This window comes from Betta splendens, chromosome 21 (assembly GCF_900634795.4).
Source record: "Betta splendens chromosome 21, fBetSpl5.4, whole genome shotgun sequence".
NCBI lineage: Eukaryota > Metazoa > Chordata > Actinopteri > Anabantiformes > Osphronemidae > Betta > Betta splendens.
This window is the reverse complement of record NC_040899.1, coordinates 10,192,808-10,216,859: the sequence shown is the minus strand read 5'-3', so window position 1 is coordinate 10,216,859 and position 24,052 is coordinate 10,192,808. Positions and strand designations below refer to the sequence as shown.

Below are 24,052 nucleotides of genomic sequence, written 5' to 3'. Positions count from 1 at the left end.
ATTGATTCACATTAATATTAAAAAAAAAACCTCCTGACAAAGTAGACACATGGACAGGACATCTTGGTTGTCATAATTTAAGTTAAAATCATTTTTATTTATTAAGAAATCATGTTATGAAAATAATGACTACTAACCATGTATCAGACAAATGTCATTTTCCTTGTTCACAACAAAGGACTGCTGTGGAGGACGGGGCAGTCACCAGAGAATAACTGTCTTCTCACTGAGCTCAATGTGCTTCTCATCCTGAAGTGGCCAGTTCCCACTGTCCTGTCGCTCTAGAAAATGTTTTCAAGGCCTTAGACGTCTCCTCCCAGCGTCCACAAATGGTCCGTTTGGTTAAGAAAGAAGCTCACGTATATCCTAGATTCAGTCTTGCAGTTATTCTTCCTGTCTGGTAATAATTTACACAAACCTGTACATACTTACAGCAGGCTGGGTGCCTGTTTCTGAAGGGATGTACAAATAGAAAAAGAAAGAACCCACAGAGAAGTTCGTCCTTACAGAGTCATGACGATGAGACGGGAGCTTAAGGTGTTACACAAGCACACACTTGTCTCGTCTAATACATGCAACCCTCTCGTCTTCATCCTCACTCACCTGAAATAAGACTATGACATTCTGTGTCAAACCCAAACCGATCACAAACTCCTTACAGTCATTTGCTATAAAACACACATTCGACACATCTGACAATAAGGACGAACGCCCAAATATTCATGGAGTGTTTGCGTGTGTTTGTAATGGCTGATGTTTGCATCAAGTATATCCACCTCAGCCAAACGGGTCATTCACCATAAATAGACTCCTTCTGCATATTCCTTCTGTACCCAACAGCTGACAAGCTCCACAAAATCAGGTTAAACAGGAGCTGGGATAGAAACAGCCATTACCAAACACTTAAGGCTTAATTCATATTATTTGGCACATCGCTAATGGTAAGAAATAATGAATCCTCATCTTATGCCTTTAAATGATCCGTACTTAAAGTATGAAATCGTTCAAAGCATCTTTCACATCACTTCTATTGCATTTTGTTCAGATAAAATAACTGCAGATAAAGAAAAACTCAATTTAGTCAAACGACAACATTATTTGTTTTGTTACTCACAATACAAACTAAAGTCCTACTGCTGGAATGAGCAAACACCACTAACCGGCCCTCCACCAGCTGTGCTTATCTGTTGATGATCCGAAGCGCCCTGTAGCAGGAACAATCAAACAGTACAGGCATGATCTGAAATGACAACGGGACCGATGTTTTCTCTCCACAGCACAAAACCTCCAACAGCACAGGAGGCTTTGTGAACAAGACACATGTCTGAGCAGGGTTTTGGTGCTAGCATCGATCCAACCAAATGGCACAAGGGTGTGGCAACCACAACAAGCATTCATACTCTGAATATCAACAAAGGATGTGAATGGCACAGTGCAGTTTTATATTTTAATCAGGAGTTCTGGGTTTGAAGAGTCAGTTGATGTCCTACGTACAAAACTCCTCTAAAAGTCATTATTTGTTGAGGCAACAATTCTCAGGGAGAAACAGAGATGAGGTTTGTGTTCATCTTAGAAACGTTTTCTCCGTTTTGCATCCATCCGTCATATTACACTGTAGCTCCCCTCCGTGAGCTCATACAGAGGGCGTCTCGGCTCTTTGTGCAGAAGCCACGCTGACACCAGGCTTAAGACGAGCTTCGCTTTTATTGTCTCGCTCTGATGCAGCAGAGCCCTCACATGTTGTAAGCCACGTAGATGGGATCCAGCTGGTCTGCCAGGAAGCCGTCTCTGAGGTGCATGCGCTGCTTCTCACCGCGGGAGTTGATGGGGATGACGCCGGGGTCGACCACGACCACCACCCCTACGATGAGGTAGTGCTCCTCCAGCACCACGTTCGTGACCAGCGCCACCAGGTCCAGAGCCTCCTGCTCAGATCCCTCCAGCTCCACAACCACTACGAGGAGGTTGGTCCAAGTAAACACCGCACTGAAAGGAGGAAGAGGAGGTTACTTCAAATACAAAGGAAATAAGAACTACTGGAGTTACACGGATGTGGGTTTCTCACCATTCAGCGATGCTCTTGTGGGAACGGATAACAGAGGTCTCGATGTCAATCGGATGATACCTCATTCCCCTCAGTTCCAGAGTCTCATCAAGAGAACCCACCACATACAGGGCATCATGGCGCTCTGCCACACACACACACACACACACACACACACACACACACACACACACACACACACACACACACACACACACACACACACACACACACACACACACACACACACACACACACACACACACAGAAAAATCTTTTAGTTGCTTAGGATGCTACTTTACCATAATAACATTTTAAGATAATAGTTTAGAGAAACAAGAATTTAGAAGACATGTGAGCGCCTCTCACCTCCACTAGCATCAGTGAGCTCAGTGCGCCGCAGGAAGCCCAGGTAGCCCGTCCTCGCCCACACAGTCTGGGTGTCACCAAAGCTGAGTTTGGTATTGAAGTGGTCAGCATGCAGCGCCTCCTCCCCATAGACGGTGTAGTAGCCTGTGGCATTGTGTGGACTGCTCACCCACACCTATTACACACACAGATATACACATCTACTGATTATGGCTTCTGTGTTTATCATTAACACCTTTAGGATTTTACGCTGTGACTCACTTCTCCGAGGTGGGAGTCTCCCAGTGGCCCTTTAGTCTCTGTGTTGGCAATGATGACTTTCACTCCGGGAAGGATCTACAACAGCGAACGCAGAAGATGAAGATGTTAAAGGATGGAGCCACCATTATACAGCATCATACAATTATCAGCCCAACAATGCACAAACACAGGCGTTAACACTTGTGCATGTTCACAGTAAGTGATGACGAACCTTCCCAGACTCCATCAGTGGTAAACTATGTGGTGACCCTCTCTCAACCAGGCGAACCCTAAGAAAAAAGCAGGACAACTTTTATTTGCTTGAACTATATTAGGTTGGGTAGCATCATAACTGCACATCATTGCGTCAGTGTAGTGGAACTCGTTACCGGTCGTGTCGTAGAGCTCTCATGTCCACATACACAGTGGTGGGGTCCGGCCCAGCTGTACCCTGCAGAACAACGAGCCCGGCATGAGTCGATGATGCCACTCACGCTGGCCTGACATTAAGGAATGCTGCTCGTGGCTCGTGAGTGGGGGGGGGGGGGGGGGGGGAGCTGCTTATGACACAACTGTTGACAAAGCAGGAGGCAGCCAGAAGCCAACCAGCCAGACTACGATAGTTAGATAATAAGAAGCTACAGCACTAGACAGCAAAGATGTATAGAGTATTATCAAATAACGTAGGGGATGTCATCGTTCCTGCTCTCAGACTATTGTTGTTGGAAAACATCGTTTTTCCATCTCTGTGTAGCCATAGCATAAGCTAGCAATGAGCCAAGCCAAGCAGCAACTCAACCCAGAGATTAGTATTTGACCCAGAGACAAATTTAGACTGAATCCATCACTGATGAAAGCAGGTCTGTACGTTCATTCAACCAGGCAATGGGTGAAAGATTTGTTATTAAAAAAAAACTGAAACTCAATTTTTAATATTGAGAGGAAAAAAGTAATAAAATAGATTTTCACAAAAAGCTGTAGATGTAGGATTCATGGGAAACTGAATATTTATACAGCAATAATTAAATATATCCTAAATATAACAATATTAGCTGACACAACTGAGAGAGTTCATGACAGTAAAGTATGCTATAAACGGATCAGTTAGCGCTGCTAGCTCAATATATATACGGTAACAGCATGAAGCTAAAGGAAAAGGAAACATAACTAGACTTCATGCAAGGTACACAACACACACACACACACACACACACACACACACACACACACACACACACACACACACACACACACACACACACACACACACACACACACACACACACACAGACCCAGCAGCAGCCAGATGAACAAACAGCTACTCTTATCCCACAGTACCTGCTCAGCCAGCTTTCCTAACCTGTTGGGCTGACAGGACAGATAAATATGGTAGATATGGGTATTTATATTCATGTACAGGGACACACACATGCACACGCTGCACACGTAACCATTAAAACCGAAAAAAGGAAGGTGATGAGGTCAGAGTGACAGGTCTGAGACAAGCTCATCACATCACATTTATAATTGTAAAACAATGCAAACAGGTTGTAAAGTTTAGTGTAGAGATATAATGTTAAAAAACTCTTGCGTGGCCTCGAACTTTGCGCAGCAAAATCTAATCAAGTCATTTATTAGCTCAAATTCCCTCAAGGCTGTGACATTACTGTGGTCACAAGAAGTGACCGTGCCCTTTGACCCCTCTCCTCCTTAACCCGTCAGCGGTCGCTCACCTGCAAACAGATGGCCACGTTCACCCGGCAGCCGAAGGTGGTGCTGACGGCCCGCGGCGAGAGCCCCAGGTCTTTGAAGATCTTTGAGAAGGACTGCGTCAAGGTTATTCTGGGCCTCTCCTCCGCGACCACCATGCATGTACGCACACAGGACAGGTTCACATTCCGTAACTGCAGGAGAAAAACAGGAATCATAACTGACAACTCGGTAATGTGTTTAATGGTTGTAATGTTATGAAGGTTCTGTATTAGCATTAGCATTAGCATCTTCACTTTGTCTCGATAATCACAAAGGACATGAATGAAAGACAAACGGACCCGAAGCGCCTCCGTCTGTGCTCCCAGGCCCTTGGTGCACATCTCCATGACCGAGTACGAGCAGAAGGTGACGCGCACTTTGTACTGGCTGACTGCAGCGAGCCACAGCGACGCGTTGCTCTCTAGCTCTAGAGGAGGAACCAGGATCGACTGGTGGCCCGAGTACACGCTGCAGCAAACACGCGACAGCAGCCAAAATGAGAACACACAAAAACGGCGGGTTTCGATCTTTTACTAACTCTGCTCATTTTACTGCCGTTCACCTGCACAGGCACCACAGGGCAAAGCCGAGGCCGCAGTAGGGGTCCAGACAGATGGCGATCTGCCGGGAGGGGTAGAGCTCACACTGCAGCTTGATGGAGCGACACAAGGCACTTGTGGCAGCGTGGGACATCTAGAGCATAAGAAATGAGACACAAGAATTAACTGGCTTTTAGAGGCAACTCCATAAACAAAACCTCCTTGAGTCATCTACATGGTACACAGCACGACAGTATAATGACATATGCTAAATACTTCTCCAACTTACTTTAACTCCAGCCAGGATGCCGGTCGTAGACACACTGAAGTCCAGGTAGGCTAACATCTCTGGTGTGGGAGGCTTGTACATCTGGGGGCTCTTTTTCCTGGGGAGGTCATCTGAAGGACAAGAAAGGAAAGCTGGAGCTGTAAAGCTGTGTTCTACTCAAACACTGCTCCATAAAGACAGACGCTGGCGTGTGTGAATGCGTGTTCCACCTGTGTCCACCACCATGGGCCAGCTCTTGACGTCCACAGCGGCGGCAGCCTCTTTGGATCTCAGCAGCTTCATTATTGCTTGGGTAGTGAGGATACACACGGACTTGCTGACCTTTAAGAAACAAATACAGGACACGACTCTCAGGGTTCAGGCAACGACTGTGTTGAGGAGGATTGAATCAGTTTTCTGAGGCGAGCCAGAGAACTGTGTGTCACCTCAACGATCATCTTGACAGTAGGCAGAGTGGTGGCCAGGTTCTGAGGGTGCGGGGGTCTGACGGTGACCGGCACACAGCCGGCGTACAGGCAGCCGTAGAAGGTGGCAATCAGGTCGATTCCTGCACAGAAATGTTGCATTTTTTTTCTTTTTCATCTTCCACCTAATACCAGATCAACTATTTTAGGGACAGAGAGGACACAATGTCTTACCGGGCGGGTAGACGAGCGCTACGTGGTCTCCAGTGTTCAGGCGTCCCATCAATGCTGCGGCCACTCGCTCGGCCCGCTTGTGCAACTGAAGGCAGGAGGCTGTGCTAGCCACTGTTCCCTGAGAGCAAAAGACAGGAACACCATTAATGTTATTAAACAAATACTATGAGTCATGAGTTACACTTGACTTGGATACCTTAGCATTGAGGACAAGGAACAGCGAATGGTCTGGAGTGGCCTGAGCTCTCCACTGTAGCACATCCTGTATGTACAGGAACTATTGGAGAAAAACACAAACTGCTGTAAGTACAGAGAACTCAAAGCTAACTGGCTGCATGCACTGTGACAGATGTCAATGATTGAATGATGAATAAAGTCCTCTGTTAATGGCTGCATGGACACGTGCCTGCTCATTGTCCTCCAGCTGTGCCACGTCTCGCCCACAGGCCTGTGCTATCCTCTTGCCTGCCACCAGGTTCCCCACTATCATAGAAGCAGGGCCGACCTCCGGCTGCTTTTGTCTCGGCTTCGGGAGGTTGGTGACGCACGTGTGGGGGCACATGAGGACATTGCATGGGTGCAGGGCGCCCTCCAGGAAGCGCTGTTTGGTCTCGGATATGTGGATGCCGCCCAGCGGCGCTTTAGGAAGCGTGTTGGCAGGCACCAGAGCCAGGCAGTACACCCCCACCTGGTGGATGCTGTCGATAGCCTGCAAACAATATGTCAACTTAAACGTTTGCCTTGAGAAACAGTGCATGATGCAATTAGCACCATTACATAAGGGCAGATGATTTGCATGTTAACAAAAAGCACCTGAAGCACACGGCTCATCCACTGGAAGCTGTCTTCTTCAGAGGCGTCCGGCCTCTGCTCTGCTACGACAACGATCCTCTCGTCATGCAGCACCGAGACGGAGAACACTGCTATCCTGGAACACACGGTGCGAAACAAGTCTCAGCTTATTGCACACATTCTATTAAAAGCATACGGCATACGAAGTCGTCGTTTGGCTTCCTTTACCTCCCCCTGTACACAAACTTCATGGGCTCCACGGCCAGCGCCGTGGCAACAACGTCGTCAGCGTTGTGTCTCCGCCCACTGACCACCATCAGCCCATCCATCTTCCCCACTACAAACACAAGGCTGTCCTGGGGGTCACAGCGAGCACACACACACACACACACAGACAGGTTGACTTATTTCACCCAGTGTAAATGTAATACACTGCTCACTTCACAGACACTGTACAGTTCAGCCTGTGAAGTACCGATGTACTGCTTATTGTTGGTAAAATGTTAGTATAATGCTAAGACTTTATAAGATTTGAAAAAAACTAAAAAACTGTGCTGACAAAAATCCAACAAACTGAACCTCAGAGGTAAAAAAGACATTTAAGTCAATATGCAATATGCTTACTGGTCCCACAAAACCCAGCAGTGAGGTCCTGGTGAAGGGTCTGTCGCTGATGGGAACACCAGACGATGTCACAGGGATGGTCTGCAACAGGAGGAGACACAGGGATGAATGGACAGAAAAACTATCACTGCCCCATACTTTATTAGAGGTACACGTGAACCTGGAGACTGGATGAAACACACACGGACCTCAAAGACGTTCTTGGTCATGCCGGGGAGGCCGTAGTAAGCCACGCCGATGCTGCCTGAGCTCACGCAGATCTCTCCCACCTCGTCTGTCTGACAGAGGTACGGCGTCCCCTCCACCCGCACCACACAAACCACCGCTGGAGACACACAAGGACCAGATCCGGCATCAAAAGGATGAAATAATATTCACGGCACTGTTTGCATATTGATTTAAATCACGCTATTACTGTCTAAAAAGACCTTTAACAGAGCATTAACAAACACAGCAAAGCTGTACCTCCAGGCATGACCTGCCCCACGTCCTGCACCGTGAGCACGGAGAGCTTCTCCTCCGTGTCCACGCGGATCACACTGTGGCTCAGCCCGCCCATAGACAACACCGCCTTCCCCGGAGGAGGAACGCCCATCTCCGGAGGTCTGCAGGACAGGTGTCAACACAATCACATCCACGGTTGTCAGAAAGCAACACTGTCATGCGGAGCTAAACGTGCAAGCTGGTTTTAGGGTGATCATTTTAAAAAAGTCAGCCAACTGCTTCTGAATATCAGCCTTTTTATAGAAGAACTAACATCTGAAACGGAAACAAATAACCTTCTGGTGGCACATGACAACCCTTGGAATCTACGATGCATAGGCTCCATTTCTAAATTTCTAGACTGTATTTATTTTATAAATACACTGTGTAGAGCACATGTTTTCATTCTGTCTGTCATCGTGATTTTCCTGCATGACTGAGCTCCACGATCAGGGAGAACTTCAAAACACTCCAAAGCCTGCGTTCCTGGTATAGAAGCATGCCTCATCAACCTCTTCCTGCAGGATTTACAAACACGCTGTGACACAACGTAAGGCACGTAATGCAGAGTGGTGACAGGTTGCTTTGTTCTGTTGCAGTAACAGCAGGTCACCTGCGGATGGCGACGGTCATGGCTTCTGAAGAGCTGGCACATGGACAGATCACCTCAGGTCGTAGCCCACGTGCCTGGAAGACATTGAGGAAGGCGTCGCAGGAGGATATCGACCCTGTGGTGACACACACACACACACACACACACACACACACACACACGCACACACGCACACACGCACACACACACACACGGTCAGCTATACAAGCAAATCCAAGCAAGCATTTCACCATAATCTCTTGTGACTGCAGGCTGTTTGAGAAGTGCAGGTGGACTCACATGGGTTCGCTCCGTCGGCCACAATCAGCATGCGCAGCGAGCTCAGGCTGATGTCTCTCTGGTCTCTTTGGGCCAGCAGAGACCAGTGCATGTCCCTCGACTTCACCACTGCTACCCGTGCTGTGCAGGGGACAAACAAACAAGGATATGGGACATGTATTCAGGCCCGCTGCTATCCTGTCCTTTTACTTTATTATTATTTTCTTTTACCTTTGAACGTGTGGACCTTCTGTATCCAGGACAAGGGGTTGACTTTCATCAAGGAGTAAGGGATGCTTATCACATGCATCCGATTCATGACACTCTGCCACAGAAGCAAACAAGCGTCAGACAAGCTCAGTGTGCAGCACAATGCTGCTGTTTCACTCTATCCATTGAATTTGTGTGAATCCACACAGTTCACAAACTCTTGTTCTGTGTTTGATGACACGGGTTTCAAACTCTGAGATAAAAAGGTTTCTGCCCATCAAGACCTCATTAGTTGAGCCCATTAACATACTGATTAAGTCCTCAGTGCGAGGACGTCAGATAAATCATCAACCGGAGCACGGATCTCTTGGCTTGGTGATTATATAACGCTCTTATTAGTGGAGAACCACTTACAGTGAGAACACCATGCCACAAGCCGGCCTCTCGCTTGAAGTCCAGGACGTTTGTTATGGTCTCAGCTGCAAAGAGATTGCAGATGAGAGGTTAGAGGAAAAAAGGGTTTGGGATATTTATTGCAATATAAATCATATTTTTGGTAAAATAACGCATAACAAGCTCCGTGATGGAGAGCTAATCCAGACTGAGAGGAGTGAACCAGGCTTCAGTCAGACCTGGACTGTCTTTAGGGGCCTTCAGCGCAGCTACACGCTATTTAGGATAAAACTGGGACACTGGTAGAAAGAAGGTTTCTTACATTAGGTTTATTTTTAAACAGACCCAACGCAGGTCTTACAAAAGGAAACACAACCCAGTGAGCAGATATCATTTATCAGACTGTAATCAGCAACGTGAGAAAGGCTTCAAATAACAAACAAGCCAAAAAAGTGTGAGGGTTAATCCAGAAATGAAGTGTCCTCACCCTCTGTGTAGCCACAGGCCTGTGTGAGTGCGTGACAGTGGGCCAACATGGCTGAATGGGACACTGTGATCCCCATGGTGCTTCCCTCCTTGCTGGTTTTATACTGGATAGAAAAAAACATAGACCACAATTATTACAATCAACAGCAGCATCTATATTTGTTTAATGGATAATATCAGTAAAAGTACACCGACCTCTATGTAGGCTATGTCATTGCTTGCTTCGCGTACTGGAGGATGCCAGTCCTTCGGAGGCTTTACGACGTGCTTTCCATCGGTCACAAACCACAGCAACCGTGGCCAGCCTGCAGAAACAGACCTGAGATCAGTCCAACCCCAAAGCGCTTTACAGACCCAGAGGCGGCGTGAAAACGAAGCAGGCTGTACCTTTAAAAGTTGCCACCTCCCCTGTTTGTGCTTTAGGCAGGCCTTTCTGACAAGCATCAGTGGTCAGGGCCAGCGTGACGCCACAGCTGCCCAGCAGAAAGCCGATCTGTTGACTCCCTGCGTCCTGAGGGACCCAAAGGGACGAACGCAATCAGGGTGATGCTGACAAACTCTGACAAGCAGTGCTCGCCGCAAAAAAAAGTACTATTACCAACATAAAAGCAGTGAGGAAACATGTGCTAAGGGATGTGGGAATTGTAACAGAGAAAGGGGAAAAATAGGAGCTTAAAACACGGGAGCATCACACATCAAAGCAGCAGCAGGTATGAAAGCAGAGTGACAGCCAATCACTATTAAAAACTCTACTGCTGAGCATCAAAGCCCGATCATCGCAGGAGCGAAAGCCAACATCTGACACAAACTCACTCATATTTGATTGGCTGTGCAAATTAGCTTACAGCTAGACTCACGCTGAGCAAACCCCACTACAGCAGACACACCGCGACTGTGGGAGATACTGAGTAAAGGAGGAAGACGGAGGACACAATAGAAGACTAACGAAGGAGGAAGGGGATGAGAATGAGATGCTGCCGGAGTGAGTGAATGAGCTTGCGACGCCCGAGAACAGTCGGCCTGTGATCTAATGGTTTGTCTGGGATTAAACATCATTTCGCCTCATTCAGATCTCATTAATTACAGCGCAGCATCTGCCAAAAGCATGTTTACAAAGGCCAATGAAGAACAGCATTAATATTCATCCTGCAAAACTAACATGGATAAATTTAGTTCCGTTTAAGATCAGGGGTGTGATGGAAATGCATCATAACACCGAAAGAAAGTGCATCTGCTGCTGCAGTAATCACAAGATGTTCTAGTGATTGACTTTCAGGATTTTCAGGAATATTGAAATGAATCACAACTTAACCGACGGACATTCATTTGATAATTGGTCAAACATCCAGCAGGGGTCACTACTGATCTTCACAGTTCACACGCACATTACCTTTCTGGTCAGCGGCACTTCGATAGGCACGGGAACTAGCTCTGCCAGGAGACAGCCGTAGAAGGCCACCATGAACATCACCGGGTCGTTGTTAGGGAACACGAGTGCAACCTACAGGCGTGTCACAGACGGAACAAGTCACAATGTGATGTCATGACCGACCGTTTTACGTAGACACATGGAAACTCAAGCACACAACTCAGTCTTTTCAGCACTTCCTGAAAATCTTCTTAGTAGCAACATCCTAATGTCTGAAATCCGAGGAATGTGCGGTTGTCCGTGACTGGACACGGCTTCATGTCGTGACTCACTCTGTCTCCAGGCATGAGCAGAGGCTCGTTCCTGGTGCTCAGCTTGTTAAGCAGAGTGTAGGCCAGCTTCTGACTGCGGGTCCACAGTTTACCTACAGAGGAGAGCACACAGTCAAATGTTTACTTTGATTCCCTCGCCCCGAAATGTAAAGCAGTGCTTCCTGAGCATTTGTACCCGCAGGCTGATACTAACCATAGGTGAGCGTGTAGACTGGTTTGCCGGCGTTGTCGAGTGCCGTGAGGCAGGGACTCTTCGGCTGAGTGGTACCCCACCTCTGTAAGGCTGCTGGTAGCGAAGGGGGCCAGTTGGTGACCACCCCGAGAGGCTCTCCCTCCAGCGGACCCATCTGCTGCCCTTCTGCCTTCGGCTGGTTGGGATCTGGCTGCTGGACTAAATAATTAGGAATTAGAATAATCAGAACACTTTGTACTATGTAGCAGACGAAACTATTGTGAAAACACCAGGAAGCAAGAAAAGCACGTGAGCACCTCCGTCAGGAACAGGTAGCGATCAGCTGACTCCTATTAGGGCTTTGTGAGTTTATTTGTGCTCATAGTCACAGAGTCAGGCAGGCTTTACCTGCTGATGTACGACTAACCCCGCTGCTTCCTCGTTTGCACCGTGTTTATTCAGCCTGGCAGAGTACCACCCACAAACCCACCACGGGCTGGTAGGAACGCAGGAAATAGTCGGACAGGGCTGCGCCCTAACCGCTGCCACTGCACACCTGGTGGCGCCAGCTCCGACCGGAGACAGAATAACAAGCGCTAATCTAAAAGTGTGTCTCGGCTGTTTACTTGGGAGGCGTGGGGGGGGGGGACTCTGTTATCCCAGCTGCAATAACAATTTGACGAGGAGAAAATACTGAACCTGGAAAAACTCCAGAGATATCTACAAAAATCTTGTAAACTGATGGGCAGTCACGCTCCAAAGAGCAGCGGGGCTTTTTGGTCAGATTCTGCATTAAACAGCTGCGGGGTCTGATCAGTATGTGCGTCACGCCACAGGAATGCATTGATTTAATAAAAGCGATGTAATTGCTTTTGGGGCAGCTTACCGTCCAGGAGCTCCTCAAAGTCGTCGACAAAGAACTCTCGCAGCGGCGGCCGCTTCGGCCTCTTCAGGGTGTTGAGCAGCTGCTGGATTTTCGAGGAGACGCGGCTGTTGACGGGAACACCTACACAATGAGATCGGACGGCATGAAAAGAGTAGCGGGTCCGATGCGGTGACGCATACAGACATGTCAATAAGGACATGGGATGCGGTGGAACAGACGTGTAGATGGAGGATTTGAGGTGGTACAGTACGGCGAGCGGGAGGGATGCATGAAGAGGACGACAGATAAAACAGGAAGAAGCAGAGGTCAGTGCGGCGTGATGAGACACGGGGGAGAACCTGCTGTCATTCACACCGTGGCAAGACAATCGAACAGTGGGCCACGAGCTCCTCAACAGTCACGTACAGCAGAGGTCAAAGGTTTCAACTGCTGAGTTAGAAACGCTGGCAAAACTCAGGCATAATATATCACAAAACAGGGAGCAGTCGTATCTGCTGCCTAGCAACAAAGATATCCTCATTGAACTGTGACTCACAAGGCGTCTGAAAAGGCTTCTGTATTACTTGAGCTATGCAAAATTCATAAATGTGGGAGGCTATCAGCTACGCTACAGGCAAGCCAATATATATTATACATATACTGTATATGTATATATGTATCAATTTAGGTGTATATATGTTGAAGAATACCACTGACAGCTTACATTTAAACACCACAATATAATGAATGACATAAGACAATGAACAGCAGACCTGATATAACAGATGAGATGTACAGTTAGAGCTGCCTCATGCTTCAGGCATGACCATGTGTACAGTACTTTTCTTCAATATGATTTTCTACTGCTGTTGGTGTGTGTGTGTGTGTGTGTGTGTGTGTGTGTGTGTGTGTGTGTGTGTGTGTGTGTGTGTGTGTGTGTGTGTGTGTGTGTGTGTGTGTGTGTGTGGAGCTGTTCTGCTCAGCCACAGGAGACGGGGGCCACAGCTGCATGCAGGTTGCCTGATCCGTCTTATTATAACGAGCCTGGCTCAGGCACAGTCTGCCGCCTCGTGCAGGGACAGATGTACCGGGAGTAGATGCGTAGGGGTCAGCGCAGCACCTGATGGGCCAATTAGAGGACCCCAGACACACAGCACAACATCTGAGGGCCCCGAACCCCACCCACTGGAGAGCACGCAGCTCTTTGAGGTTTGGTAATACTTTGAACAACTGAGAACATTTTAGTTTAAATGAACCTGCTATTTACTATCGGGCCACAAATACACCTTACTTTCTCCTTTAAAATGGCTAAACAAAGCCGTCCTAAAAGAGTTGATTTTAAATGCTTCTGTTATTGGTTGATATAATCATTGAATGAGTAATAGTGAGTCACCAGGCACTACATGGCGCATGCTCCATCAGCAAACAACCGATCCAGCACATCAGAGCCCAGATGGAACCAAACAAGAGCAGCGCTAAACGGATGCCGTCAGAAAACCCTCTGTGTAGCATCACAAGCTGACGAGACTTTGTTTAGTTACAGCTTTACACAGTTGCCTCAACGTGGTCAACTGGAGGAGCATTCTGTCAGGACAGCACATGTGCACGCACAGGCACACGAGGTTTGGAGAACACACAATGGAACAAGTGCTAAACCTGACAAAAACGGCACAGAACACAGGCAAACACAGGCGCACGCACACACGCACGCACGCACACACATTCAGCAGACTGCCATAGAGTTGGAGGAACAGTAATAAATACCATCCATTAAACCGAAGGATCCTTCACCTCTCCACTCACAGCCTGGAGGAGAGACACACATCAGGATGTTAATGAAATGGTGCCGCAAACCTTAGTTGTGTGACTTTGTGTGAGGCTCAACTTTATCTGCCAGCAGCCACATAAAGCTGAGTGCGAGCTGGTGAAGCCCCCCAGATTGCTTTTGTTGTTCCACCGTAACGACTGAAATAGGACTGTTTGTGTTATTTTTGGCACTTTTTAATAACCCACGTGGGAAAACTTGCACAGGGGGTGTTGGTTTGAAACACCTTTAATCCCACCCAGCGAAACACACTCATGGATAGAAATGGCTTTGTTTGCATCATTGAGAGCGGAAATAAAGAGACTGACAGCTGTGTGTAGACCAAGAGCAACCATTTACCAGTGACACACACACACACACACACACACACACACACACACACACACACACACACACACACACACACACACACACACACCCCAATAAGTCACAAATTCATTTCATGCAAACTGTTGAAGGACTATGATTTATTCCCTGTACAAGTTAAAGTGATTCACATGGTTCAAGGCTCAGTGGACACCCATATGCACACGTCCTCTAACTGTGGGGGTTTGGTGGATAGATTCTGAATGCTGAGTGATGATTATAAAATTCATTTATGCACTGACTCACTAACGACTTCACAACAAGATTCATCTGTAATAATCTTATTTGCCACCATTAGTTTTCTTTCCTTTCACTAAAGCCGATATGTTTTTATGCATAAAACATTAGGGCAGAAACAGGTTGGCAATCGGGGAGAGGTGCCCTGTTACCCCGGCAACGCAAGGGGGTCAGTCAACAGCTTCTGCCGGCCGGATTTAAAGCCGGCAGGGGAGTATGGGAGGGAGAGGCGGCCGTGTGCGTGTGCGTGTGTGCAGGGACACTCACCGTCTGCCGTCTCCATGACGCTGGTGTGGTGGTTGTAGCCGCGGGAAACGCCTCGCACTGAGGCGACCTGGGACCGTTCCGTGTGCAGCGAGGAGCGCTCCAGCAGCCCCGTCACGTCGGGGGGCGCCGAGTGGTTATCTGTGACGAGTGGGGTGTGGGGGGTTAACAGGTCAGGCCGAATTTGGACCGCTGCAACAAATTCAACTCTCTTATGTTTATGTCGGCAGAGAAACTCTGATGCCTCAGAAATAGGATTGGGACTCTATCAACAGCATGTTTGTTGCGGACGTTGCTGTTGGAGGTATCATTTGGCAAATTCTTTTGCATAGGTTTGATTGACTTACATGTTGGCTTGTGTCATTTTTCTCAGATCTGACATCACAAACAGAGGTTGTACAAAACTGCACCGCGAGAACCTGAGATCTGCTCGAAAGCTGCATGTTTACTACAGTTGAAAATACAAGTGTTGTGGGCCTTGAAAAGGAAAGGTCATGTTTGCGCAGTTTAAAGTGTCCATGTTACGGTGGCCTTCTAGTGATCAAACAGGAATGACTGACAGCCAAACACGAGTTATTTACAGCAGCGTTCAGCAGCAGCCACTGCTGCTACTTCAGGACAGCAGCCTTCAGGGTAGATGAGCCGGACAGAAATCAGACGGCTCCATCCTAATAAGATATCGCTCCTCCAGCAGCATGTACAGACACGCACACGCACGCACGCACACGCACGCACGCACGCACACACGCACACACGCACGCACACACGCGCACACAAACACGCACACACACACGCACACACACGCACACACACGCACACACACACACACACACACACACACACACACACACACACACACACACACACACACACACACACACACACACACACACACGCACACACACACACACACACACACACAACCGAGACCACATCTCACTTTGCTGCTGCTGAGAGACGGAGGGAGATAAATCTAGTGAATCTCATTAACCAGCCTGCGACTCGAACGTAGCAACACGGAGCGGGGAGCTTTGATGAGGACGACGCTGCGAGGCTTTTACATGACTGAATGACAGTAAGAGAGCAGACGGAGACAACTAATTAGAAAGGCATGAATTAAAAGTCCGTCGCCTGCTCCCTCTGCTGTGCTTTTGTACATCGGAGGGAGATAAGACCTCCACTGCAGCAGGTACGTAGGACACGGCTGACTACAGTATCTGTGATTAAGCCTAAAGTTTAACAAACAAGCTAAAGGAACATTATTATTAAGATTAACATTATATATTAAGTCTGATTGTCTAGTACCATCAAATTTAAACAACCGCCCTACATGCATCTTGACAGTTTCTATAAGACTGTGAAGTAAATGGGGCCAAGCATTCAAAGGAGCCAACCGACACATGATGCCACGCGAGGCTGCGTGCGTCACTGACCTAGCTGGGTGTGAGCCATGAGGTCGGCCAGTGCTGTAGCTGCGGCGTTGGCGTTGAGGGCAGCGTGCGCGGTGGTGTTGGTGGTGGTAGTGGTGACGGATCTCCCTCCCGGGTGGGATGAGGTGGATGACGCGGAGGATGAGGTGGAGGAACCCTGGATGACACGATTAAACCAGTGCTCGACGGCGGGGTGGCCGTGGCCCTGGTAGGGCGTGGAGGTGGCCAGGCGTCCCTGCCGGCGTAGCGAGCCCTCGTCCTCCGACGCTGAGGAGGTGTCTGCGTTTGACAGGGCAGGACAGGGCAGCGTCAAAAGAGTGGACAAGAACACGGGCCTGTTTTAAGTGTCTCCAGGAAAAAATGGGAATGGATGGAGATCAGATGAGATGCTGATGATACATTTCCACCAAATGTACTGTTCATACAAGTAGAATATGTACAGTACATTAAAATACATATAAGGCAGATGATATTAATGGAGGTGGAAGATCAGGAATGTTTGCTCGCGTGTTATAGTTTTACTGGTTCACCATAACTAACATTTACCTGCCTGCAAATATTTTTACACCAACAATAGATTACACAATTGTGTGGCTGCTCTATACTATATATATCTAATAGGATTGGACAATAGAGAGAGGAGAGGGTTTACACAATATGAGGAGTGTTAAAAATTGCTGTTATGGGAAAACACCCAAAACAGAAATATTACGGGGTTAATAAAGGGAAGAAAGAACAACCTTTTATATAAATTATATAAATTATTGTGAATTGGACCTGTCGGACGAAAAATGCGTGGCCAGTTGGTCTTATTAAAAATAGCCCAAAAAGGAACAAGTTCAAAGTCTAGTGTGAGTGAACAGTTTCCAGTTCATCTGCCAAGCTCCCACAAGTCTGGTCTTCCATTAGACTCACTGAGGTTAAACCAGTGGAGGCCAACAGGATCAGGAATCACCTACTTCAGAGAACCAAATGACCAAGAAATCACCAAGAGGGGGTCACGCTCCCTCCCTCCATTTATCAGTCACATTAAGTAAACAGCAATGTTGTTTCTGCAGTCACTAGTAAAGTATCCTGTAAAAAACACAGCTTTAATAAATTGGAGAACTGAACTGAGGTCCACTGAGAGGATGAGAGAAAACTCAGATTATTCTTATGCATGTGATCAGCACATGCCTGGTGGACGTTCTTTAGACTAAAGAGCCTTTATGTTATTAATCTGCTCACTAATCACTTGAAGCAACTAAAGTCCATCAGTCCAGGACCTGAAATCGCTGTTGCCTTATGCAAGCTCGATACAACCAGAGAGGTCTCATGTGGTGTTCCTTGCATTTATGGCTTTGTTTATTATTCCTCGGCCTCTCCAATATCTCTCAGTAACCTTGAGGCAGATACGGAGAGGGGGAGAAGTGAACAAAGTAGCAACAGAGCGGTAGTAAAGGACTCACAATGCAGTCTCACAATGTTCATTCGTACTAAATCACTGAAATACTGTGGCCATTAAAAACAAGACAGACCGACTGTAATAGTAAAATTGTGCATGAATGTTTTTATGGTGTTGTCACGACAACATTCAGCACAATCACCACAGTCTCACTCTTCAGCAGCACCAATAGTTGGTGCATAAAGAAAACTTAAAGTACCCGAACCTTTGTTGTCATTAGCCTTATAGCAAACATACAGTACGATGCTGTGAACCTATACACGTCGGGATGATTCAAAGCAACGAGGAGCCACCTTCATTTGTTCAAGCGTCTACGAGATGCAAGTTCAACTGCTGCACGATGGCTTTGTCTTAAAGATCGGACGCGTTCATCAAACAGCACATTTGTTGTCAGTGAAAGCAGCTCGGCCACATGGTGCTCTACCGCCAACAGCGGAGAGTCGGGGTGCCGTGCCGCAGCATCCGCTGGTAACATACGGCCGACCCTGAGAGCACAAACACTCTGTCACAGTGGGGGGTCTTACCTGGCGGGGTGCATGCCTCCACAGAAGACTGAACTAGCACAGATCGCCTCTTTGAGGGCATGGGCATCTTCCTCTCTTTGTACTTCGCCAGAGCTGCTTGGACGGCCTCTGTGTGCAAATCTACGACGACACATGCATAAAGCTTACTCTCGGCGTAGACAGGGTGCAGCGGACATTTTGAAAACGCCGGTGGTGGACGTGTGATTACCAGATCTGAAGCGCTCATCCCGTGTGTTGGCAGCTCGAGCCTTGTTGTGTTTTGAACCCTGAGGAAGAGCTTGGGAGGAGGTCTGTATCCTGTTGTCAATTTGCAGAGACGGATCTACACCTGAAGAATGACAGTCCATCACACAAAATAAACTCCACAAAGTCCTCTACTCAAGCACAAATATCACTATCACACACAACGTGAGCGTATGAAATCTGCTGAATATCAAGTATCCACCAGCTTAATGATAATCCCTACTTAGGCTGCTTTCTTCCAACATGGCAACCAGGAGCAGAGAAAGCATTCACTTCAATTAATCCAGCTTCCCTCGCAGCTTCCCAGCTGCCTTTGAGCTTTCCAAAGGGAGGCAAATGCAAATGGCTCAGACGAAACAAAAACAAGGTGATTAGCCGTGTCAAAAAGACAACATCTCTGAGCTGCAGCGCTGTAAAACGACCAAATTCTCAAACTCATCGACCTCCCCGTGTCCTGCTGGATGATTCATGCGTTTGCTTATGCAATTCTCATTTGATATTCACAAAGGAACTAGTGGTTAGAATCGGAGGGGAAACCCAAGACTGCTGCCTGGGGTCAGGTGACGGTGGACACAGTGGTCTTCTAAAATTCTCCTCTATTCCGCCTTTTCACGCCTTTATTGTGGGGCATTTTCAAGAGTTTGTCTGTTTGCGGCCTGTGACCTTTGCTGTCATCTAACCGAGTACATTTCTACAATAAACAGACCTTGCGGCTGCACTTTTTGAGCACACATTCAGCCCGGTGGACCCGCCCGCGTCGCTAGCCAGCCGGCCGGCCGACGGCCCGCCAGGCTTTTCAGCGGCAGATTAGTGGGGATCACTGCGGGCCACACTGTCAGCAAGTCTCAGGCAGCGGCAGCACACGCACTGATCAACATGCACATGCAGCGCAGCTACTGTAAACGTACAGTAGCAGGAAAAGATGCAACGTTCCGCTTGAATTCAGACCCAGCTGTCAGGCAGAACACACAGCCCTGATCCAGCAATAGCACATGTTATTGTTGGTTCACACTGAACCTTGATGAATGTTTAGAAGCTGTCAGATGTGAACGCTGATTGCACGTCTGACGCCTCTCACTTACGAAGAGCAAATAACTCTGACTAATGACGTGCAACAGGTTCGCAGCACATCGCAGTTAAAACACATAGTAACATGGCCTGCCTAATGTAATCAAATGCATAAAAAAACCTTCTTAAAGAGCTGAGACTGCGTTTGCATGTATGAAATGAAAGTTCACTTTACACAAGACTAAGATAAAGATCACATACCGATGTGTTTGCCCAGGAGATAAAAAAATCCTTCCAAAACTGATGAATCTACAGTCACGTGCAAACATTCACTTGCTTGAACTGCCAGCAGGATCGACTCTTCAATGAAATGCCCTATTCCCAAGATTCACAAACAAAACAAGTGTAAATGTGAAGGCCGCTTTTTAAACAACAAGCCCCGGAATCATCAATCCAGTGTGGTCCTGCAGAAACACTGCACACGAGGAAGCCCGCTGCATGGAGTCTTGTTTGATCCTCGATAGGACACAGACTGAACAATGGAGGCGATCCACCCAATCGAAATCACAGGCCTGCTGCTAAGTTCAGTGGAAAAGCCTTGAGCGAGTGGCTTTCCACTGAGGCCGGGCCAAACCAAAAACTGCCACGGACCCCGGTCGGAGGACGGAGGAGAATGAAGCATCCAGACACATACACCACAAACCAAGTCGACCTCATCGTCTGCTTCAGGCAGAGCCCACTGACTAAAAATACACTCAACTGACAAGCAGTAGAACAAAGGTGGTATCACTTCACACAAAGACAATTACAGCCAGACATTTCGTATCAACTGTGTAACCCCTACATACACTAAGATATACTGTAGTACATGACAGGTCTTCAGTTCATGCTCTGACACAGAACATCACATAAGCGATAACATCTCTAACCTTCTGGCTCTTTCTCTTTACATTTTGTTTATTATACTTCCCTCAAATTATGAGTTTTGTCTCAGAATTAGTTGTGTTGTAAAATGTGCCATATGAATTAAACTAAATTAATAATGAACTAAATTAACGGCTGAGGTTCTCCATGTTTGTTTCCTTACAAACATACAGTACAGCTCATGATACTACTCTTCCAGACAGTGAATTACCTGCAGGCCTGTGAACCTTACCTTGTATCTGTGGGATGTAGGGTGCCAGCAGCTTGCCCCGTTTCTTCTCATAGCCCTTCTGAGTGATGTCTCCTGCACAGACAGAGAGGGAGAAATACAGAGGAACAGACAGACAGACAGAGAGAGAAGAGAGGGAGACAGAGACAGAGAGATGAGTCATTAGCTCAGCCGTGCCCTGGTGGTGGTGATGGTGTGTGTGTGTGTGTGTGTGTGTGTGTGTGTGTGTGTGTGTGTGTGTGTGTGTGTGTGTGTGTGTGTGTGTGTGTGTGTGTGGGGCTAGATATACTGGCACCATGGTCACCACAGAAAGGCTGCGCCAGCAAATGACCGGCATTTACCACTGACACTTCTAACACTTACACACAGGAAGTTAAATTGCATTTGTTAATCAACAACAACACAATACAACTGACAGTTATGATTTTTCCCTGAACATCAGGGGAACGTTCGGCATTTTTCCCTCTAAACATTTCTACCAGAAGTAAAACTATTGCTGATGTCGGCAGGAACCGACTCTGGCTGAGCCGTCTGACCACACATAATTGAAAGGCAGCATGTTTAAACAGATCTGATTGCATGTTATTTTAATAGCTCTATTGAATGGAATATCGATGAACTAGCTTTTCCCGAGCCAGGAATCTCACTACAATAAATGAAATGGGACGGAGGCAAAACAACAGGAATGCATATGGAGAAAGAGAGCAGGAGAGGACAGTAACCCGGGTCCAACTCGCCCTTCAAATCCTACTGCTGATTACATGAATGAGGTGCATTCTGTCACTTCGAGGAAGCTTGGAAACACAGGACATGTATTTATTTAAACAGACCTGGTTGTGTGTCCTTAATAATGTATAATCATTTCTACAGGCTTGTTATTGGACCTCAAATCATAAAAGCAGCAGGTCCATTTGAAGATTCAATTGCTCCCAACGTGATTAAAGTTCCAGATCTTAGCCTTTGATTTACATCTGACTGAAGCTTAAACACTATTCATGCACTGTGTGCATTAAAAGCAACCATCCAACACTCTGCTGTGTTCGCTCCAGGTTCTTGAACACCACACTGTGCATGTGTGAAGCCAGGTGTTGCTGGTCACACTGGTTGCCGCGCTGCCCGCTGGTCCTGAGTCACCAGTGGCGGCTGAATGGCTGCACTGTTAGACGTCCAGGAGGGCCAGGGGCCGGCAACAATACAGCGCTGTCCACGGGCTGAGCCGGCTGACCTGACACTGACTCTTTCTGGTGATAAGTGCCTCTGTTTACGTGCGTGCCTTTGTTTGTGTGCGCGCGTCAGTGTGTGTCTGTGCGGCCGAGCAGCCTGAGGCCCACACAATGGAGGGCCATTATGCACGGCGGCTAGCGGCCTCGCTGGCGTAGCAGCCCCTAGCACACACTGATCCATCAAGTTATGTCTCAGCGCAGCTAATCTTTTGATCTCAGAACAAACGGCTCAGTCATTTAATATGGAGGAATAGACTCCAGTGTTCAATAATAAAGGCCGGCCCTTTGGAATCATAAGCGGCAAAATGGGAAAATTCCAAAAGGTTTTTCTTTTTCCCCCCGTGTGACTGTTTGGACACACGTGCCTTTTGCCTTTTTCCCCTCTATGTTGGAGGTGTGAGTGCCTCCATGAGAGACAAATGGGAGGGGTCGAAGGTCAATAGGTGGCCAGCAGCTTGGGGAATAAGAGGGAGGGACGGAGGGTTAGATGGAAATGAAGAGATGGACGGAAGCTGAGCATCTCAGGGCAAACTGCAGTTTAAAGTGCGTTTACAGCAGAATGAGGATTTCTCTGTCCGACCCTCTTCGCCTCCTTGCACTGACTACAGGCTCTGGCAAGTAATTGAGCTTTAAAGCAAAAGGAACATGGAGAAGGAGGAGAGTAAATACAGGCTGAGAATGATCGTGTCAAACAGAGATGAAGGGAGGGAGGGGTCTCTGCTTGGACAGCATCATCAGGGGCGCAGCTGGAATACAGTTTGTTCTCTCCTCAGCCGGCACCTGCCCTCATCAAGAGCCGGGCTCTTTTGTTCTCGCCGTCTCTCCACTCTCACCCCTTCACCTTCACGTCAGCCCTCGAGGGCCGGCAGGTCACACACGCTCAGCACTCCCGTCCTCTCTTCACCTCCCAACACTCTCGCTCCTCATTACCTGCACAGGAGACACCACCAGGAACAGCTCTTGCTAAACATTTCAGGGTGTTGATGGCACTTATTTGATATTGGTCTCCATTAGTCCGAAGTGTCAGAATGTTATTTATAGGAGACTCGGCATCGCTGCTGTTGTTACCATAAACATTCCTCGGAGCCTGCCACAAATCCAATTTTGAAAAAAAAAAAAGGCAGTCAATCTTGTGACCCTCCAACAGTGACAGCGAGGAAGCCTGCTGCTCTCTGCTTTGTCTTATTGACTATAATGGACTGATGGCTATTGACTGAAGCCGGTCGTTCAGCGTGGCCCCATTAGAGAATTACCTTGCATCTGCCGGGGGGGGGGGGGGGGTACTGAAACACAGCACATTCCTCCACAAGCCAACGCAAACACATTAAGGGGAAATAATCAAGTCCTGAATCAACACGGCAAGTTTGGTTCTGCTCAGGGTGTGAGACTTAAATAAAACAAGGAAAATGAATTAGTAATATGGCACCTTCTAACAATTCCCCTTGTAACACACCCATAAAAAACATCTCCCTCTCTCCACCTGGAACTGAAACCAGGGCCTCCTGGATGACAGACCCACCCCTAATGACAGTTCCAGCACCAGGCTGACCCACAATGTGTCAACCTGTCTGCCAAACGGGCAACCAAGCGTCTGCCACAGAAAACCACCATCAAGTATTTAGCTCGCGAAGTTTATGCATTTATTCCAGAACGGGCAGATGTGGCCAGATGTCACTCAGCATTAGCATCCAGCGAGGAAACGCTGGCTTCACACAATTGATCAGGCGTCGTGCTGCACGGTGACATCCTAATCCACGTATGCACTCTCCTCCCCATCCCCAAAAGTCGACTGTAGGTCAGATCTGTGCAATGGGCAAATATGCCACAGTTTACCTAAAGGGACAGAAGCAGCACATATCTAGACTAA

General features: G+C 47.6%; 1 protein-coding gene across 5 annotated transcripts in view; it reads right to left on the bottom strand.

The window, feature by feature from the left end:
- Positions 1 to 61: 61 nt before the first annotated feature.
- dip2a (disco-interacting protein 2 homolog A) overlaps positions 62 to 24,052 on the bottom strand; it is a 48,899-nt gene continuing 24,908 nt past the window's right edge. Inside the window, exons 2-39 of one of the 5 annotated variants that reach the window (XM_029136331.3) lie at positions 20,966 to 21,037; positions 18,767 to 18,886; positions 18,559 to 18,678; positions 16,594 to 16,869; positions 15,164 to 15,301; positions 14,233 to 14,274; positions 12,490 to 12,609; positions 11,625 to 11,822; positions 11,432 to 11,523; positions 11,121 to 11,231; positions 10,118 to 10,241; positions 9,926 to 10,035; positions 9,732 to 9,834; positions 9,266 to 9,330; positions 8,873 to 8,966; positions 8,663 to 8,782; positions 8,384 to 8,498; positions 7,753 to 7,892; positions 7,476 to 7,612; positions 7,288 to 7,368; positions 6,892 to 7,019; positions 6,685 to 6,799; positions 6,278 to 6,580; positions 6,068 to 6,148; positions 5,872 to 5,989; positions 5,659 to 5,780; positions 5,443 to 5,554; positions 5,234 to 5,343; positions 4,968 to 5,098; positions 4,705 to 4,873; positions 4,387 to 4,557; positions 3,992 to 4,021; positions 3,043 to 3,104; positions 2,886 to 2,943; positions 2,675 to 2,749; positions 2,414 to 2,588; positions 2,066 to 2,189; positions 62 to 1,986 (exon numbers count right to left, since the gene is read on the bottom strand). In XM_029136331.3, coding sequence (XP_028992164.1) covers positions 1,734 to 1,986; positions 2,066 to 2,189; positions 2,414 to 2,588; positions 2,675 to 2,749; positions 2,886 to 2,943; positions 3,043 to 3,104; positions 3,992 to 4,021; positions 4,387 to 4,557; positions 4,705 to 4,873; positions 4,968 to 5,098; positions 5,234 to 5,343; positions 5,443 to 5,554; positions 5,659 to 5,780; positions 5,872 to 5,989; positions 6,068 to 6,148; positions 6,278 to 6,580; positions 6,685 to 6,799; positions 6,892 to 7,019; positions 7,288 to 7,368; positions 7,476 to 7,612; positions 7,753 to 7,892; positions 8,384 to 8,498; positions 8,663 to 8,782; positions 8,873 to 8,966; positions 9,266 to 9,330; positions 9,732 to 9,834; positions 9,926 to 10,035; positions 10,118 to 10,241; positions 11,121 to 11,231; positions 11,432 to 11,523; positions 11,625 to 11,822; positions 12,490 to 12,609; positions 14,233 to 14,274; positions 15,164 to 15,301; positions 16,594 to 16,869; positions 18,559 to 18,678; positions 18,767 to 18,886; positions 20,966 to 21,037 — 4,715 coding nt within the window. In that variant the 3' untranslated portion in view covers positions 62 to 1,733. The remainder of the gene's footprint in view (positions 1,987 to 2,065; positions 2,190 to 2,413; positions 2,589 to 2,674; positions 2,750 to 2,885; positions 2,944 to 3,042; positions 3,105 to 3,991; positions 4,022 to 4,386; positions 4,558 to 4,704; positions 4,874 to 4,967; positions 5,099 to 5,233; positions 5,344 to 5,442; positions 5,555 to 5,658; positions 5,781 to 5,871; positions 5,990 to 6,067; positions 6,149 to 6,277; positions 6,581 to 6,684; positions 6,800 to 6,891; positions 7,020 to 7,287; positions 7,369 to 7,475; positions 7,613 to 7,752; positions 7,893 to 8,383; positions 8,499 to 8,662; positions 8,783 to 8,872; positions 8,967 to 9,265; positions 9,331 to 9,731; positions 9,835 to 9,925; positions 10,036 to 10,117; positions 10,242 to 11,120; positions 11,232 to 11,431; positions 11,524 to 11,624; positions 11,823 to 12,489; positions 12,610 to 14,232; positions 14,275 to 15,163; positions 15,302 to 16,593; positions 16,870 to 18,558; positions 18,679 to 18,766; positions 18,887 to 20,965; positions 21,038 to 24,052) is intronic. The other 4 variants (XM_029136332.3, XM_029136334.3, XM_029136335.3 and 1 more) reach the window with 4 other exon arrangements.